General features: G+C 59.3%; 1 protein-coding gene across 1 annotated transcript; it reads right to left on the reverse strand.

Moving 5' to 3' along the window:
• Window positions 1-1,958: 1,958 nt before the first annotated feature.
• LHX4 (LIM homeobox 4) lies at window positions 1,959-14,802 on the reverse strand. The gene is made up of 6 exons (XM_072867640.1): window positions 14,712-14,802; window positions 7,200-7,371; window positions 3,626-3,828; window positions 3,246-3,400; window positions 2,447-2,618; window positions 1,959-2,356 (listed from the first exon to the last, which is right to left on the reverse strand). Exons 1-6 carry the CDS (start codon window positions 14,785-14,787, stop codon window positions 1,959-1,961), a joined length of 1,176 nt encoding a protein of 391 aa, XP_072723741.1. The 5' UTR covers window positions 14,788-14,802.
• Window positions 14,803-18,312: the final 3,510 nt, after the last annotated feature.

Below are 18,312 nucleotides of genomic sequence, written 5' to 3' on the forward strand. Positions count from 1 at the left end.
TCCCGAGTTTATTTGACATTGCTTTCTCTCAAGGCGAGGGGGTGACCGTACACATCTCATGCCAACGCACAGGAGGCAGGGTACAAAAGCAACGCCCCGGGCCCGAGTTTGGGAGGACTGAGAGGGTCCTTTCTCCCCAAAGACATGGCAATAAATAAGGTTTTATTCTTTGAAATTTTTTATTATTATTATTTTTGTTGGGTTTTATTTTTTCCCCCAGGAATCAAGACTCTCACTTTCTGGAACTGTACAAAATTTACACAGCGAAGGGAGCGTGGGGTGTTTGGCCTTGTCGAAGGGGGATGGAGAGCAGCAGGCACAGCCCCCCCATCGCCCTCCCCACCAGCCGCCTGCAGTGCCTGGCAGGGGCTTGGCACAAAGCGGCACCCTGGGCTGGGGGGGGGCACATGGGTGCAGCTCCTGCAGCACCAACACACCCAGCCCGGGGGGGGCAAGGAGGGACAGGGACATACCAGTGATGTGCTTTCTTGTGTGGCATTTTTTTTTTTTTCATTTTTATTCTTTTCTCCCCTCTGCTTTCAGAGCCCCCTGGCCTCTGGCAGCAGCCAGCTAACCGGATCTGCCGCCAGCCCTCCCTGAAGGGCAGCCTGGGATCAGCAGCAGCACCCCAGAGCCGGGGGGGATGGCAGGGACCCCGCAGCCAGCGAATCCCCGCGGGGCCAGGGCAGAGCCAGGCACCCCGGGCAGCGAGCGTGGAGCTGGATTTTATCCATTGGGCTGAGCGCTTTCAGCCTGGCGAGGGTGGGGGGTTGCGAGCTGTGCCGGGGGAGATGGGCAGGTGGCCACCACAAGCCCAGGGATGTGGGTTTTGAGAAAGGGGCTGGTGCTGGGTGGGCCCAGCCAGGAACAGACCCCATGGTGCTTGCGGGGTGTGCCAAAACCAGCCGGGTCCTCCCCGGCCGCCTGCACCCGCCCTCAGTTCTGCTGGCCCCACAGCGCAGGAGGAGGTGGGCAGCTGATGTCAGGGGTCTCGCCCACCCTGTCCCCTCCAGTTCCCACCACGTGGGTGCTTCTGCAGCTGATGAAATGCCCTTTTTCCCCCCTTTTGGAGGGAATTTTTTGCAATATCCTCAGAGCAAACACTCCCCACCTCTCCCTCCCACCCTTCCCAGCACTTGGCAGGGGCTCGTCTCCACATGCCAGCCCCAAGCATCCACATGCCAGCCCCAAGCATCCCGGCAGGCCCTGTCACAGCCCAGCTTGGCCCTTGGGCAGCTCAGGCTGCAGGCTTTTTTTTTTTTCTTTTTTTCTTTTTTAATTCCTCCCCGCCGCGTGACCAAGGTAAAACCCGCAGTGATGCACCATAAGCACTCCTGCACGACGGGGATAAATCATGGCCCCGCAGCCGCCGTGCGACCGCTCCCCTCCGTGCGGCCGCTCCCCTCCCACCAGCCAGGAGCAGGCAGCATCGCCCCCGGGCAGCGGGGCAATGGCCCTGCTTGGACAGGTCCTCGGCCTCGCTAAAATAAACGCTTCTACAATATAGACTTTTCTTTCTGCTGAGGCTCCAGGCAGCGCCGAGTCGCGTTTCAACTCCGTATCGAAAAATAACTCTTGAAAATAGCAGCGGTGCTCGGCAGGAACGGTGCAGGGCTGGCACGGGCGCCAGGGTGGACTCTGACATCCCTGATTGTCCTTCCCTCCCGCTGGCCCGTGCCGTCACACATCCTGCCGTGCCCCAGCCCTGCGCCGGGGTCCTCGCCGCGTGTCCCATGTGCCGACACCTCTCTTGTGCTTACACCCAAAGGCATCTGTGCCCCCCGCCCCGGGCACAGCCACCCCCAGCCATTGCTGATGCCGCCCCCTCTCCCTCCAGCCCTCCGGGGCCGATTCCCATGGGAAATCCTGGAAAGGTCAACTGCCGGCGGGCGCCCTCGGTGCTGCGCTTGCGGGCTGGGGGGGGAGCAAGGGGAGCCGGGGTGGGGGGCAAGCGGCGCTTAGAAAGGGGGGTGATCCATGTCGTCCAGCCAGGAGGCCGGGCTGGTGGGAAAGTCTGGGTACCCGACGCTGCTCCCTGTGGAGATGTCGGAGGTGGGGCCCCCCCCGGCCATGGCCCGCAGTGTCTGACTCACCCCCTGCGCCCCGTGGGCCACCAACCCCAGGCTGCCGTCCATGGCGTAGTCCAGCCCGTTGAGCAAGGGCGGGTGGGACGGCAGGGAGGAGATGGAGGACGGCGACTGAGGGAGGCCATAGGGACTGCTGTCCCGCAAGTCCTGGTACGACTGTCCCGTCCCCTCCATGGAGAAGCTGCCGTTCAGCAACTGTCCGCCCGCCACGTCCCCCACGGTGCTGTAAACCCTGTTGGTGTGGCCGAGCTCGGAGAGGATCTGGTCTTCTGCCGGGGAGAGGAGGGACAGCAGAGGGGGAGGGTCAGCACAGGGGGGAGCCCTATGGCCTCCCTGCCCTGCGCCGGTGCCCCGCTCACCGCGGAAGCTGAGCTCGCTGTCGCTGACGCCGCAGTCCTCGGCCGAGCTCTCCTTCTCCAGCTTGCCGCCCCCACGGCTCCGCTTGACGCTCTTGTAAAACTGCCCCCAGCGATGCCGCCCCGCGTCCTTCTTCAGCCGCTTCTCCTTGGCCCGGCGGTTCTGGAACCACACCTGGGGAGAAATAGGGACTTCGATGGCACCCCAGCACCCTGGCACCCCTGCATGCCAGCACCCCTGCAACCCAGCACCTCTGCAGCCCGGCATACCAGCACCCATGCAAGCCAGCACGCAGGCACCCCGGCACCCCGGCACCCCTACATCCCAGCATGCCAGCATCCCTGCACCTCTGCCACCCAGCACCTCTGCAACCCCACATGCCAGCACCCCTGCAACCCTGCACACCAGCATCTGTGCTACCCAACTCCTACACACCCATGCAACCCAGCACCCCTGCAACCCCACATGCCAGCATCTATGCAACCCAGCACCTCTGCAACCCAGCATGCCAGTACATATGCACCCCAGATGGCCAGCATCCTGGCACACCAGCACCCCAGCACACCTGCGCCCTGGCACACCAGCACCCCTGCATGCCAGCACCCCTGCATGCCAGCTCCCACGCACCCATGCAACCCAGCTCCCAGGCACCCATGCCACCCCAATACCCCTGCCACCCCTGCAACCCCTGAAGCCTGGCACGCCTGAAACCCAGCACCCCTGCAGCCTGGCACCCCAGTGGGACCCCTGTGTCCCTCTTTGCTAGGGGCAAGGTGGAGAGGGGCATCCCCATGGCCTCACCTGCACCACCCTCATGTCGAGCCCCGTCTCGGAGGAGAGCTGCTCCCGCACATGCCGGGCGGGCTTGGGAGAGTTTTTGTAGGCATTCTTCAGCGTCTCCAGCTGCTTGGCTGTGATGGTGGTCCGGGGCCTCTTAGCGCCCGCCTCAGAGTCGTCTGCAAGCGAAGGAGCCGGTACCAGCCCCAACCGCAGCAGCTTGAGCAACCCCGAACTGCCAGCCCACGCTGCTGGGGAAAAGCTCCCCAAAACCAGCTGCCCCAGAGCCCGCAGAGACACCTTCCTGCAGGTACAACGCCGTGACATGACCCGTGGCCATACCGTGGGCTTTTCCCCACCCCTCGCTGTGATGCCCCACCTCATAGCCCTTTCGGGGTGCCTACCGTTCTGCTTGGCGGTCTCGTAGTCCTCCTTGCAGACCAGCCGCCCATCCTCCATCAAGTAGAACTCGTCGCCGGTGGCCAGCTGCCGGTTGCAGATGATGCAGGCGAAGCAGTGGAGGTGGTAGACGAAGTCCTGGGCTTTGCGGACCACCTGGGTGGGGGGGATGCCCTGTTGGCACGCCGTGCATTTGGTCCCGAAACGCCTGCAAGGAGAAGTGGGTGACCCTGAGCCCCCTGGCAAGGTGGGCTTTGCCGGAGATGGGATGGGGACCAGGAGACAGGGCAGAGTTTAAACCAGCCATCAACCTAATTATGCATGACACTTCACACGGCGGGGGTTTATCTTCTTCAGTGTGAAAGACCAGCCTAATGGAGCTGAGGAAGGTTTGATTTTAATGGTTCTTTTAACTAATGCTTATAGGCTGCCCGATTTTCCCCTGCAAGGACAGTACATATTTCATCCACATTAATACCAAATAAATTAATTACACCGCCCCGCTAGCATGATGAATCCCAGATTAATGCAGAATGATGGGGCTCTTACACTGTAATGACAGCCTGACGGGTGCATTGGGTGTGCTGGCTTGGGGTAGGCATGGGCCCAAGCAAGCCTGCCAGCACGGCTGCAAGGAGCGTGCAAGAAGTGTGCAAGGCGCATGCGAGAAGTGTGCAAGCAGCATGCAAGGAGCGTGCGAGAATGGGACAAGAAGCATGGAAGGAGCACGCAAGAACGGTGCAAGGAGTGTGCAAGGAGCACGCATCTCGCCCAGCAGCCCCACGGATCACAGGTACTCTGCTGGAGAGAGCCTGGGGTGCTCGTTGCTCGGGGTGCTGCACCCGTGGGGGTGCAGCCCGGGCTGTGGCGGGGTGCAGTTGCCCTGTGCAGACATGAAGGCTAACACCAGGATAACACCCAGATAACACTCGCTGTAAACTGAATTAACGGCGTGAGGGCGACATGCCACGAGGTGGTGGCAGCACAGGAGAAAGTCAAAAATAAGTGGATGCTGCCACTACCGTTTTCAGTGCCAGCCGTGTGGGCTTTGGAATTGACATGGGGCAGATCCTGACCTCCCACCGGCACCACAAGGGCTCTGCTGGGTCTCCCCTGCTCCCCCCAGCACCCCTAAACACCCCATCAGTGGGGCGCCGGGACCCCACGGAGCTGTCCTGGCCTTGCAGCAGCAGCCCAGGCAGCAAAGCTATCAGAATAAATCTGTCCCCTATGCCTTAAACAGACCCATCTGCTTCAAAGGAGGCAGCCCAGGAAAACCCAAGCCCTTTGGCCCCCAGTCCCAAGGCTGCAGGGGCAGGCGGTGGTGTTTGGGAGTGCCCAGGGGGTACAGCCACGCCAGGCACCTCTTGCTGCCCCCCCGAGGGCTGAACATCCCCCGATCATGCAAAATCACCCTATGAGCCCTGCGGTTGCCCGTGCCCTCACGCCATCTGGAAAGCCAGGGCACGGCCACCAAAGCTGGGTTCCTGAGACCGTCCCTGAGTCATGCAGGTGTCACCCAGGGATGGGTGGCGGGCACTGGGCACAAGTGGCACCGGCGCAATTTCGGCAGCTGCCCAAAGGGGTGTCGGGAAGCAGAAGGCAAGGAGGTAAAACCTGTTTTTTCTCATTTTCTGGGCTTGTATGATAAAGGGAGAGTCCCCAGACATCTGCTGGGGAGACCTCAGCTCTCCCAGAGTCAGCTGGGAGGATGGGAGAGGGAGGGAGGGATGGGAGCTGGAGGGAGGGAGAGAATGGAGGGAGGGAGGGATGGGATGAGAGATGGAGGGATAGGAGATGGAGAGAGGGAGGGAAGGATGAAGGGATGGAGGGAGGGATGAAGGGATGGGAGGGAACAGAGGGATGGAGGGAGGTATGAAGGGATGAAAGGATGGAGGGAGGGACAGAGGGATGTACAGAGGGAGGGATAGGACAGACAGACAGACAGATGATGCTTTTCTGTGCCCAAGGCTGAGCCAGTGCACGCTCTGCAGCCCCCATCCTCCCTCTGCCCATCCACCCCCCACACATAACACTATTAAAGCCATTTTAACACTCCCCCAGCATCCCGGGGTGTTTCCGCACCACCTGGGGATGGCCGGACCCAGGACAGAGCTGCCCGTGGCCCGGGACCAAGACCTGCGATTTGGGGAAGGGAAAAAAAGATGAAAATCAAAAACTCATCTTTTGGAAGCGGCTCCTGAATTGCAAATCTGCCTCTGAAGTTGGCCTTAAATCCTCATGTCCTCTGCAGGTTACCTACCCCAAAATCAATGAGCAGTTGAAATAAAGGTGAGGTGAAGAGCCTGAGCGAGCGCCGAGATGCTATTGATTGGCACCAAATAATCCAGGCAGGACCTCATCTAAGAAAGTCGCTGATCTTTCAACTCTAATTAACATTGATTACCCGCACCTTTTGGGTGACTATTTAAATGACTTGGTGATTAATAGGCTGGAAAATATCAGAAGTGAAGTGTTATTACCCAGGCTGTAGCGGCTGCTTTGACCGTTGTACGCTCCCCAGCTGGGAAGGAGAAATTCAAGATGCATCTTTGGCCCTGATGGCTGGCGGGGGGGACATAGGAGGCCTGAGAGCCCGGGGATGGGCAGGCAGGAACAGTCCTGCCTGGGGATTAGCATGGGGCATAATCACCATTGGTTGCTTTAGCTAGCCGGCAGCGGAGGGTGATGGGGAGAGCCGGCGTGGCCGGGGATGCATGGGAGATGATGTTGTGGGCAGGTGGCCCCGGACCCCGAGGTTCAGCAGGTCCTTCTTGGCTGGGCCCCATCACCTGCACCCGGGCAACAAAAGGCAGCCACTGGCCAGGATCCGGCCTTTCTCCCCGCAGGAGCTATGAACCAGCACCCCTCCACTTCACAGCAATTCACCGGGCAGAGCTGTGCCCAGCCCTGGTGCAACACCCTCTGCCATCCCTTGGGAAAGCTCCCAGATTTCACCAGCAGCCAGGGACTAAAGCATCCCTACTGAAAAGATGATTTTTAACGGGAAACGGGTTGTCCTGTCCCACAGGAGCAGGGAAACGCCAAGGCTGGGGCATCGCACAACTCAGAGGCAGCTGCCAACAAAATCAAATGAGGGGGTTTTTTTACCAGGAGCAAAAAAAGGATTTAAAAAAAAAAAAAAAAAAAGAGGAAAAAATGTAAAAAGACGAAGGGAGAGAAGCAGCATCAGCAAACCCCGGCGAGGCGAGCGAGGGGCGCGGGCAGGAGCAGGCAGCGCTGCCGCTGCCTTGCACGGGTTTCTCCTGCCCTCTAGCTCCGAGCGGAGCCGGGGCCACTGCCGGCCCGCCACAGCTTGCCTTCCAGGGGGTCTGAAACCAGCACAGGGGAGGGACGGGACCATCAGGGCAATTCGGGGCTTTCAGAAGGTTACATCCCAACAAAGAGCATCCAGCCTGCGGCAGCTGTAAAGCACCAACATTTCCTTTATTTCCACAGGAAAAAAATAAAAGACGACAATTTTGGAGAAATTACGCTTAAAAACAGGTTGTGTGTTTGCCTGCTTCACGGGCAGGGAGACGCCGCTTTCGGGGGGCTGTGCCCCCGAGTGGTACTCACTTGAAGAAGTCCTCTTTGCAGTAGACGCTGCCGGCCCGGGAGAAGCAGCGGTCGGCCAGCTGCATCTGGCAGTCGGCACACTTGAGGCAGGAGCTGTGCCAGTGCCGGTCCAGGACCTTGAGGATGAACTTGTCCAGGATGTGCTGGTTGCAGCCGGCGCACTGGGGGATCTCTGGGAAGGGGGGAGAGAGATGGAGACAAGAGCAGGGTCAGCCACCGCAGCCCCCTCGCCCCCACGGTGCTCCCACCCGGCCGGCGCGGCTGGCAAAGCCCAGCGTTGGCACATGCTGGTGCTTTGTGGGGTGATGAGCTGCCACTCCTTGCCTCGCCGGTGTCCCAGCACATCTTCCTTTGCAAACCTTTGCCAAAACCCTCTGGGATAGCAAAGCCTATGGCCCTGCTGGCTTCTCAATGCACAGACACACATATGAGATGTTTTTCCCTTCTGCACCCCATTTTTCAGGCTACGTCCTGCTCCCTACCACCCGTTTCCCCTCCTGCCTCTCGCTCCCTCTGGGATGGCATCCCACAACCGCCGAACAGGGACATAGCTTGTTGCTCCCCACGGCCACCCCCATCCCCCAAGGGCCAGGCTGCCAGGGTGATCCAGGGGTTCACCCACGGGGTCCCAGCTGTGACCCAGGGGTGAAGGACGTGAACCACCTCCACCCCACCCGCAGAGGCTTTTTCAACATGGGCAAATGTCTCTTCCCCTCTGCTCCCACTGCATCCCAAGGACCACGAGCCAGCCGTGCCGGCCACACTGGCCCCACCAGCAGCTGCCCAGTGCCCCTCTCCCTGCAATGCCAGGGCACCAGGTGACTTTGCATCCCCCATGGTCCAACACCTCTTTGGACCCTGGTTTTCCTGTAATGGGGGCTGTGGGTTTCTGCCCACTTTTTCCCATCCAGCCAGGGTGTTACAGACCCCTGGGGCTGGAAGCAGCTGGAAAACGTGGGCTGAAGCAAGGCCACACTGGAGCACAGTGGCAGTAACCAGGGATAGCAGGTCCAGCCCCATCCAGTCCCCCCCTACATCACCCATACTGTGGGAGGAAGCTTGGAGAAGGAGGGCTTTTCTTAAGGCAAGATGTATACCCAGCCATCCAGACTCCTATACAATGTCTGCCCATAGATGGACAGCTTCTATAGTTCTGGAGAGCTGGATATTTATCTCTCTCTCTATGTGCCCATAGTTCAGAATAAACGGGAGGTGCTGTAAAAGTCCGCAGAAGATTGCCCAGTAAAAGCCAGGCACATCATGCTGACACGCACGCACGAAAGAAGATTGATTTGGGGGAAAAAGAAAAAAAAACCACTCATGCCCGTAGCTGGAGCATAAGAGCAGGAGAGATGTTTATGCGTAAGGGCTGCCTCCCTCCCCTGCGGCTGACAGCAAATAGCGGGGGGGGGAGGCTGAGTGCTTTTTTTTTCTTTTCTTTTTTACACAGCTGGAAGTGCTGGGGAGGCTTAGGAGGGACTCTGCTGTCCCCAGCCGAAGCGGCCGAGCTGGGTGGCTCTTTTGCCGACCCGCGGTAAAAGAAAGCAGCCCCCGCGCCCCGCGGCTCGGCACAGCCGGGCTGCCGGGACAGGGGCCGGGGAGGGCGGGAGGAGCCCGCCCCGCGCTGCGGGGGCCGGGGGTGCCGGGGCGCTCGGCGCCCGGAGAGACGGACGGACTCCCCCTGCACCCCGGCCGGGGTGCGACCGAGAGGGGGAAAGAACAAAAGGGGGGGAAGGGGAGGAAGGGGCGGAATAACGGAGCGGGGGGGGAGGAAAAAGGGAAAAAAAGGGAAAACATAAAAAAGGGGGAAAAAGGAAAAAAGAAAAAGGGGAAAAAGGAAGTTAAAAAGGAAAGGGAAAAGGAAAGGAAAAAAGGAAAGGAAAAAAGGAAAGGAAAAAAGGAAAGGAAAAAAGGAAAGGAAAAAAGGAAAGGAAAAAGGAAAGGAAAAAAGGAAAGGAAAAAGGAAAGGAAAAAGGAAAGGAAAAAGGAAAGGAAAAAGGAAAGGAAAAAGGAAAGGAAAAAGGAAAGGAAAAAGGAAAGAAAAAAGGAAAGGAAAAAGGAAAGGAAAAAAGGAAAGAAAAAAAGGAAAGGAAAAAAGGAAAGGAAAAAGGAAAGGAAAAAGGAAAGGAAAAAGGAAAGGAAAAAGGAAAGGAAAAAGGAAAGGAAAAAGGAAAGGAAAAAGGAAAGGAAAAAGGAAAGGAAAAAAGGAAAGGAAAAAGGAAAGGAAAAAGGAAATGAAAAAAGGAAAGAAAAAAGGAAAGAAAAAAGGAAAGAAAAAAGGAAAGAAAAAAGGAAAGGAAAAAAGGAAAGAAAAAAGGAAAGGAAAAAAGGAAAGGAAAAAAGGAAAGGAAAAAGGAAAGGAAAAAGGAAAGGAAAAAGGAAAGAAGGAAACAGGCAGAGAAGAGGGGAAAAAGGAAAGGAAAAAAGAGGAAAGAAAGGAGGAAAGAAGAGAGGAAAGGGGGAGGAAAAGAGGGGGAGGAAAGAAGGGGAAGAGGAAAGGGAGGGAAGGGGAAAGAAGGGGGGAAGGGGAAAGAAAGGGGGAAGGGGAAAGAAAGGGGGAAGGGGAAAAAAGGGGGAAGGGGAAAAAGGGGGAAAAAGAGGAAAGAAGGGGGAAAAAGAGGAAAGAAGGGAAAAAGAGGAAAGAAAGGGGGAAAAGAGGAAAGAAGGGGAGGAAAGAGGAAAGAAGGGGGAAGTAGAGGAAAGAAGGGGGGAAGTAGAGGAAAGAAAGGGGGGGGAAGTAGAGGAAAGAAAGAGGGGGGGAAGTAGAGGAAAGAAAGGGGGGCGGGGAGAAGACAGATACCACAGGAGAAAATCGTATTGTTACAGTCTTCAACAACATTATTTCAAAATACTTTGGGGTACTGTCAAGTATCTGAAGTGAAGGCAGTTTATTTTATAATTCACAAGGTTAGACAGTTACAATCCCAGTGCCCTTCAGACCATATTTATTGCTGGCATTTAAGCCTGTGTCGCATTAACAACACTAGAATAAATTTTAAAAATTTAAAAAAAAAAAAAAAAGCAGCACCTACAGCTTCCACAGGTCCCTCTTCTCCCTCTTGCTCGGAGAACAGCCGGGTGCTTCGCCCCGCCGTGTGCTGCCGAGAGCAGCACCGCGGCTGCAGGTCGGCACTGGCCACATTTTCCACGTTTCATTTGTTAAACCGATTTATTTCAGAGCGACGCGAAAGCCGCTGGCACAGGCGATGGCAGCAGCGCGGCAGCAGCTCCGAGAGGCGGCATCGCAAAGTATATCTTCCTTATTTATTTCATAAACGTATATGCACGTTTATGAAACATATTTTACATTGAAATGGTTATTTATATAAACAAGTGTATGTGTATACTTATATATATACATACCCACATGTATATATATGTATATATACATACTCACAAGCTAACAACCATTGGAGCTTTCTCCTTCTTAAAGGCAGCAACACAGCTTAATTTCAACAAGCAAAAAACTGCGGTAGATAATACAATATCTTCCTCCCAATTTCCAGAGAAAAATATTTTCTTTTAGCAACAGAGACCTATTTTTTTTTTTTACTTCTGATCTGCCTGTAGATGTACTGCACCGACGAAATGCACACGGGTCTGTGTGTGCACACAGGTGTGCACAACTCGCACCGACTTGGCTGCTCTCCCTTGTACTAAATAATAAAATAATAATAATAATAATAATAATAATAATAATAATAATGGGAGCTGCCAGTGTACCGGGAGGTGTCCCAGCCCGCCCGCTGGTTTGCAGGCAGGGAGGAATACCGAACATTTTGTTTCCAGCTCACAGCCCCTGCGCTCTCTCTGCCTTCTGCTTTGCAACGGAGGCGGCTGCGCCGGGGTCGGATCCGCGCTGCCTCCTTGCCTGTGGAAAGCCTCGCGTTCATTTCACTTGTTTTAACTAAATTATTTGATATAATAGGAATAACGTTAACGGCATTACGCGCTCCGTTGCTGTCGTTACCCACCAGCGTCTCGGGGCTGGCTCTGTGCGCTGGGTGGTTTGAGGGATGCTCCGGCAGGCGGACCGGGGCGGGGGGCACAGACCCACGGTCCCCTCCTCTCCACCCCGAGGACCTGGGGACCACCCCAGGGATGCGGCAGCCCCAGCGCTAACCGGTCCCCGGGGGGGCTAAGGCTGGGGGTCAGCCCCCGGGGTGATGTGCCCGGGAGGGGACCGCAGGGCTCCTGTCCCTCCCTGCCTCCCGCCGGCGGCTGCCCGGCAGGATTTGGCCGTATCCCGTTAAAACCCGTAGCCAGCTCTGCAATCCCCCCCAGCACCCTCCCACGCACCGGGGCACCCGAGCGGTGGCCTGGCAAGCTGTGCCGAGCTCTGTCCCCACGCCGCCCGCCAGCAGCGCGGCCGCCGTTCCCGTGGTGTGTTAGCAGCGGGTCCGTCCTTCCATCCCTCCCTCTCCCCGACGGAAAAGAAAGAAATAACGGTGGAAACGAAACCAGCTCGCGGGTGGCCTCAGAAATCCCTCAGACCGCAAAACCTCCAAACCCGAGGGCGGAGGCGAAGCCGGGCAGCCCTGGGGGAGGACGCGCTCCGCCGGCGCACCCCGCAGCCCAGCCCCGCCGGCCCCGGACCACGCCAGGCACCGAGCTGGCAAACCACACCCTTCTTTTGGGTTTTGGGTTTGGTTTTTTTTTCCGTTAAGGGGAAGGGACCACCACCCGCGGAGAGGAAGGGGCTGCAGAACGGGTGCCACGGCACTGCGGGTGGAAAGCCGGCGCACAAAGGCGGTCCGGTCCCCCGGTACCGGAGCCTGCACCAAACACCCGCCTCAAGGAAAGCGCCAAGTCGGGGACTCCTTACACAGACTTTCTGCGGAGAGGAAACCTCATTCCTTCACATGCAAAAACCCCTCCAATTCATTTCTCTGCAGCGTGCAAACGACTTTCCCAGCGGCGATTAATCAACCGCCCCCCCGGCCCTTGGCCAGGGGCTGGCGGCACCCGGGCACGATTCCCGCAGGCTTTGGCAGAAGTTTTTAGTTCGGCGAGATGTGCAAGACAATATTCATAAATAATATTCGGAATTAGAGTTTTAACAATCCCGCCTGCAAAGCTGGAGCTGTCAGGGGGAGATTCCTCCCGGCTCGGCTCCCCAAAATCTTGCTGAGGTGGGTGCTGTAAGACGCAGTCCCTGCTAAAATACGGAGGCTGGGCAGTGGTTAAACTAGAGAGGAAAACCTGCGGTTTAGTAGTGCGGAGGAATGAAAACGTCAAGTATTTGCATCGCACACAGGATGAAATATCGAGGTGCTGCTGGGGGTGACCCCGGCGCGGGCAGCGGAGCTGAATTCCCCTAGGGAAGGCATTCCCTGCCCGGGCCAGACCCTTTCGCCCCGGAGAGCCGTACACGTGTGTGACCGGCGCAGGATCAGGCCCCAGCCGTGTATCGCCGTGAAACCCGGTGGCCGGAGCCCGCCGCGGCCGCAGGGCTCGGCGCTGGAGCAGCCGGGGAACCGCAGAGCGACGGAAACTTTTATAGCAGACCGCCCTCGCATATTTTGTTCCTGCCACTGATTTTTGCGCTTAAATAAACAATAATAATCATATCTCGTTGGATTATTTCCTGGTCAATTAGTCAATTGACAATACGTCAATTAGTGCAGAAATGGCAATGTCACGGGCGAGAGAGTTTGGTGGCACCCAGAAGGGCCAAACCAGGGAGTTCTGCTGGGGCCATTGCTGCTCCAGGGTGATTTAGGCACCTAATTTCTCCTGAAACCAGTGGGGCTTCGGGGCCATAAAAGTGGCCCTGCGGCTGGGAACTGGAGGCGTTATTTGGTCGCAGGGGGACGGTCAGGATTCGGCCGTGGGACAGACCCTGGCTCTCCCTGCGTCGGCGCGGGGGCTGTGCTCCTCACGGGGGTTTTTCTTCCCCTCTGCTGCGGTGAAAGACGCTTAAACCTGCCCGCCCGCACCCCCCGGCGCCGGGCAACCGGACCGAAACGGGGGATAACGGGGACAGCCCCCCCAAAGCAGGACGGGGACCGGCCGCCAGGAGCGGCGGGCAGCAGCTCGACTCCCCCCGGGCAGCAGCGGGCAGGGCACCGGCTTCACTCCCCGCGGGAACACCCACGGAAAACGAATTACACCCGTTCGGGGGGGCCGGGGGCCGGTGCGGGGCACGGAACGGCGGGGGAGGCTCCGGGAGGCAGCGGCGAGCGGGGGGGGGCGGGGGGGGGGGGGGCGCAAAACCCGGCCCGGAGCGGGCAGGCGGCCGGGGTGCGCACATCCCTCTACCCGTGTGTGTCCCCCGAAATGCGGCCGGGCCCCTGGCACAGCTGCCCGGGGCTGAGGCCCGTCTCGTCCCCCCGGCGGGGCTCCCTCCCCTCAACTTTCCGGGTGCCCCGGGGGGCGGCAGAGCATCGCCCGGCTCCCCCGGCGGGTTCCCCCCTCCTCCGGGCCCGCAGGGACGCTCCGGATCGTGGAAACCGTTTGCAAACTGAGGGGGGAAAATAATAATAATAATAATAATAATAATAATAATAATAATAATAATAATAATAATAATAATAATGATGTCATGCCCGCGCAGCTCCAGCCCGGGCCGCCCGCCCGAGCAGCCCCGGGGACGGGCCGGGGGCGCACCGGGGCACGGCCGCCCCCGCACCGGCTCCGCACATCCATAGGGGTGTGCGTGCACACGGGCTCCCCCCGCGTACGGCTCGGCCCTATAGAAACGGGGAGGTTGACGGGCCCTATGGCTCACACCCGGCTGCCGGCGTGTGCGTCCCGCTGAAGCATGCAGGGGTCCATGCGCCCGTGGGGTCCACACACATCCACACGTACGTGGGTGCATACACCTCCCAGGCGCGCTTATATACACCCCCGCAGCACGCGCGAGCGTGTGCTTTCACACGAACACGCTACCTGTAGCTACAGAGCATATATGTGCGCATACAGAGATACAGGTGATTTTTGGACAGACGCAGACGCGGCGGCATCGCTCCGAGCCAAGCCGGGCTCCCCGTCCCGGTAACACGCACGCACGCCCGTGGGTCCCTTCCCCCCGCCGCCGTTCGCCCGTGAGGCGCTGCCTGTCGCGATAAACGATATAAGCGGGGGGTCTTGCGCTGCGGGCCGGGGGTGCGCGGGCGGGGACCGGGGCACCACACACACACACACACACACACTTGCACGCATATGTACGCTCGCACACGCACTTGCACACGCACAGCCGGAGCCGCGGCCGCGCCGACCTCCCCGTCGGGGCCGGGCCCGCATCGCTTCGCACGGCTCCCGCGGCCGCCGGTGCCCGCCCGCCCCGGGGCACCGCTCTCCGTTCCGCACCCTCCTAATTTTTACGTCTGTTAACGCTGCTAGACACGGGGAAAATAAAGGGGAGGAAAAAATTTCGCCCGGGCGGGAGCGGGAGGCACCTGCCCAGCCCGCAGGGCGCTGCCCCTCCAGCCCCTGCCCGCCCTGCCCCGCCGGCCCGGGGCCGCCTTTGCGGCAGGGAGCGAAGGAGGGAGAAGAGAAAAGCGTCCTTACGTTGCACCGGCACACCGAGGATCTCGGGAAGCCCCTTGACAGCCCCTTCGGCAGCGAGCGCGGAGCTTTGCATCATTTTATTGGCCCGGGGGCGGCGGAGGGGAGAGAAGAGGGGAGGGAGAGACGCGGCCCCGGCCGGCGGAGCCCCGCGGCGGGAGGCAGCGCCGGGTCCCGCGGGCGGTGCCGGTGCCGGTGCCGGTGCCGGTACCGGTGCCGGCCCGGGCGCGGCGCCGCAGCTGTGCCCGCCAGCGCCGCCCGCCTCCCATTCATTCACCCTGCGGGGAGCGCGCCTGACGTCACCGCCCGCAGGGGGGCGGGGGCGGGCCGGGCCCCCCGCGGCCAATCGCCGCCCGCCCGGCGCCGTCGTGGGCGTGGCCTGTCACTGGGGAGGCGGGGCTTGCGGGCCGGAGGCGGGGCCTGCGGGGAAGGGGCGGGGGCTAGGGGCGCCCCGCGGCCGCGAAGCGCAGCGGGGCCAGGCCCGGCGTCCGGCGTCCGGCACTGTCGTGACATAGTGCTATCGCGACCGGGGGCGCTGTCCGGTGCCAGGGAGCTCTGTCCGACGGTGCCATTGGTGGAAGAGAGCAAAGAGCCAAAGGCCCCAGTCTCTGCTATTGGGGCTCAGGGACCTTCTCCCACTCCATGGGAGGGGGTGGCAAGCCCCCCCTCCGGGCACACAGCCCCAGCCCTGTCCCTCTTGTCGCCGGGAACGGGGGCGTAGCTGGACGGGCACCTTCCCCAGCTCCGCCAGACACCGGCACATCACCATCCCCTTGCTGCCATGCCAACATGAGTTATTTCCCAGCAGCTGGTGACCCCCATGGGCAGCCCCAGCACTGGGCACGACCGCAGCAAGCTCTGCTTTGACCGGGCGCTGTAACGCACCCGGGCCCCGGGGCCTGACCCAACAGGAGCTCCCCCAGGGACACATCTGGGCATGGAAAGAGCCAACCCAACATTGCAGTGCTGCAGCATGCCCAGCCTGACAGCCCCGTGCTGCTGTGTGGCACAAGGGTGGCGATGCCAAATCACAGGGAAAAGGGCTCGGCATGACTACGGCTTCCAGAAGGATCCCCACAGGGCTTTGCCAAAGGAAAACCTTGGGGCAACCTAGCCTATGGCATCAGAACAAAACAAATACATTGAGAGGCGGCTGTACCCGGCAGCAAAGGGCCGAGCAAGGAAGCTCACCAAAACACAGCTGAAGTTAGCTGGTTAGCTGGAGTGGGTGCCTTTCCACTGCCCTTCCTGATGCTCACCACATCCCTGGCTCAGGGACAAGAGTGACAAATTGCCCCGATGTGCTGTGACGTCCCGTTCTGCCCGGCTAACGGGGGCTGAGAGTGCTGACCCTGCCCGAGCGGGGTGACAGCTCTGAGACAGCACACGGAGCAGCGCTGGGTGGGGAGGGAAGGATGCTCAGCCCAGCTGAGAGCACAGCCACCCTCGGCTCACGTGTGCCCTTTCCATGCCTTCGTTTCCACGCTGAAATGCAAACTAGGGAGAGGCTTTTCCCACCTGAAAAAACCTGAAGCGGCCCCTCAGGAAATGTGCGGGTAGGACACGCCACCAATTGGAAAAAAAATGTTGTTTAAAAATAAAAATAATAAAACCTAAGAAATGTATTAAGCCTGATGATTCCTTAGGAAAAAATGATAGGTTTTCAATGAGCTGTTGGGTTTTAACCCCAAAGCTTCATTTTACCAGCAAAACCCTGACCAGCTCATCTCGCACCACTGGGCAGAGACCGGTGCACACTCATTGCAGGAGTGAGCTCCCCGCCCCCGCCCCCCCAATCCACCAAGCCCCGAAATCGGCTTCCCACCACAGGGGAGGTGAATCCCATCCCCTCCCCTTCTCCCCTAAATCAAGCGCTGGCTCTTAACTGCATTAAGCGCATCCAGGCCCCCGCTGCCCCCGGCCACCTGCGCTCCCCAGCCCCTTGGGGCAGGGCTCGCCGTCCCCCCGCGCTGTCCCCAGCCGGCCGGCAGTGCCGGAGCACAGCTCCCAGCCGGGCAACACAGAAAGGCAGGTCCCTAAGGCAGATTTACCAGAGAAGTTTAGCCAGACGTGCGGACAGGCGGACACACGGACATCGCCCCGTGGCCCCCCGTCCCATTGGTTTGCATTGCCAACCTATTTCCCTCATTATTCCACCACTGCTGGGAGTCATCTCAGTTTCCCCCCTCTGGCACGCTCTGATTTATCTCTCAGCCGGGCTAACAGCTCCCCCCACCCCCTTCTCCTCTGGGAATTCAATTTTCATTCATTTTTCTGCTTCGCCAGATTGATCCAGCCCCCCCTGCCCCGCTCTGGATCACTCATGGCAGCGGCCAGTGAGCAAAGAGAGTCACGCAGCACTGAGCCTTCACCTCGGGGGAGCATCGTGCTGCCAGGGGAGTTGCCCCCACCAGTGTCCACTAAAAAAAACCCCACCAGCATCTTCCTCCCTGCTTGCTCTGGGCTCGCCACATCTTCCTAGTAGAGCCTTCATCCCTCCCCCCACTGTTGCAGTATTGCTTTGTCCCCCTCCATCCTTCCTGCTGTCCATCTATTCCTTGCGTTGGTGGGGTTTTGATCTCTTCTGGGGTTTTTTTTTGTTCTCTTTTGGGTTTGTTTTCCCCAGCACACCCTGGTACCCTGGGGTGCAGGGAGGAGAGGGCAGTCAAGGGCATGAGCTACTGGCCCAGCAAACCCCCTTTGTGCCACCCAAGACGCTGGCAGGTCCTGGTGGTGCCTGAGGAGGGAGGGTTATATGTGATGGACCATGAAATCCACCCCCCCTCCAGGCTTTCTCCTCCTTCCAAAGCTAAAACAGGGCTAAGGATCAGTGGTGACCAGCCTGCAAAAGGGTGAATGTCACAATTTTCAGAGGATTGTATTTCCAGGGCAGCTTTGGGGGGGGTTTCTGGCCCCGCACAGATGCCCCGCTCCCTCCTCCACATCACCTGAACCCCCTCTGGCCCTGCAGCCAGATGAAGACACCAGCAGTGTGATGTGATGATGCAAAACCAGCAGACAAGTGGGGGTGGTGTTCCCGCACCTTCCTTGCCGGTATTAATTGATAATAAAAAAGCAGGTAGACCCTAGAGCCGGACCCAGCCTCCCCTCGTGTGCCCCCAGCCCCGGGCACATGGAAACTGGGGACACCGAGGGCAGTGTGTCACCAATGGGGATGTCAGCGCATCATTCCCTGGTGCAACAGGCGTGTTTCAGGGTGGAATTGAGGGTGCAAGAAAAACCCACGCCTGGCCCATGCCTGGGGGGTGTGAGCACAGCCATGCCCCCATCAGCAAAGCCTGAGTGGGCTTGGAGGTGCTGGGGAGCTCAGCCGACAGCAGGGCTTCATACCACCCATGCAGTGAGTTTGCCAGGTCTCAGCCCAGCTCCCAGAGTCCCCTCGCATGATGAAACCAGCTCCCCCAGCCCGGGGCAGGGGACATCCTTACGGGGCCAAAGCTGCCATAACCCCCCTTCGGCATGGGGCCACCTCCCCTCCAGGCAGCACCAGCCGTGGCACCCCTAGCCCCCATGTGCACAGCCTGCCAGCAGCCCCGACCGCTCCCGACTTCTTAATTACCCCCGTAATTACCCGTGGCCCCAT

This window comes from Ciconia boyciana, chromosome 7 (genome assembly GCF_034638445.1).
Source record: "Ciconia boyciana chromosome 7, ASM3463844v1, whole genome shotgun sequence".
NCBI lineage: Eukaryota > Metazoa > Chordata > Aves > Ciconiiformes > Ciconiidae > Ciconia > Ciconia boyciana.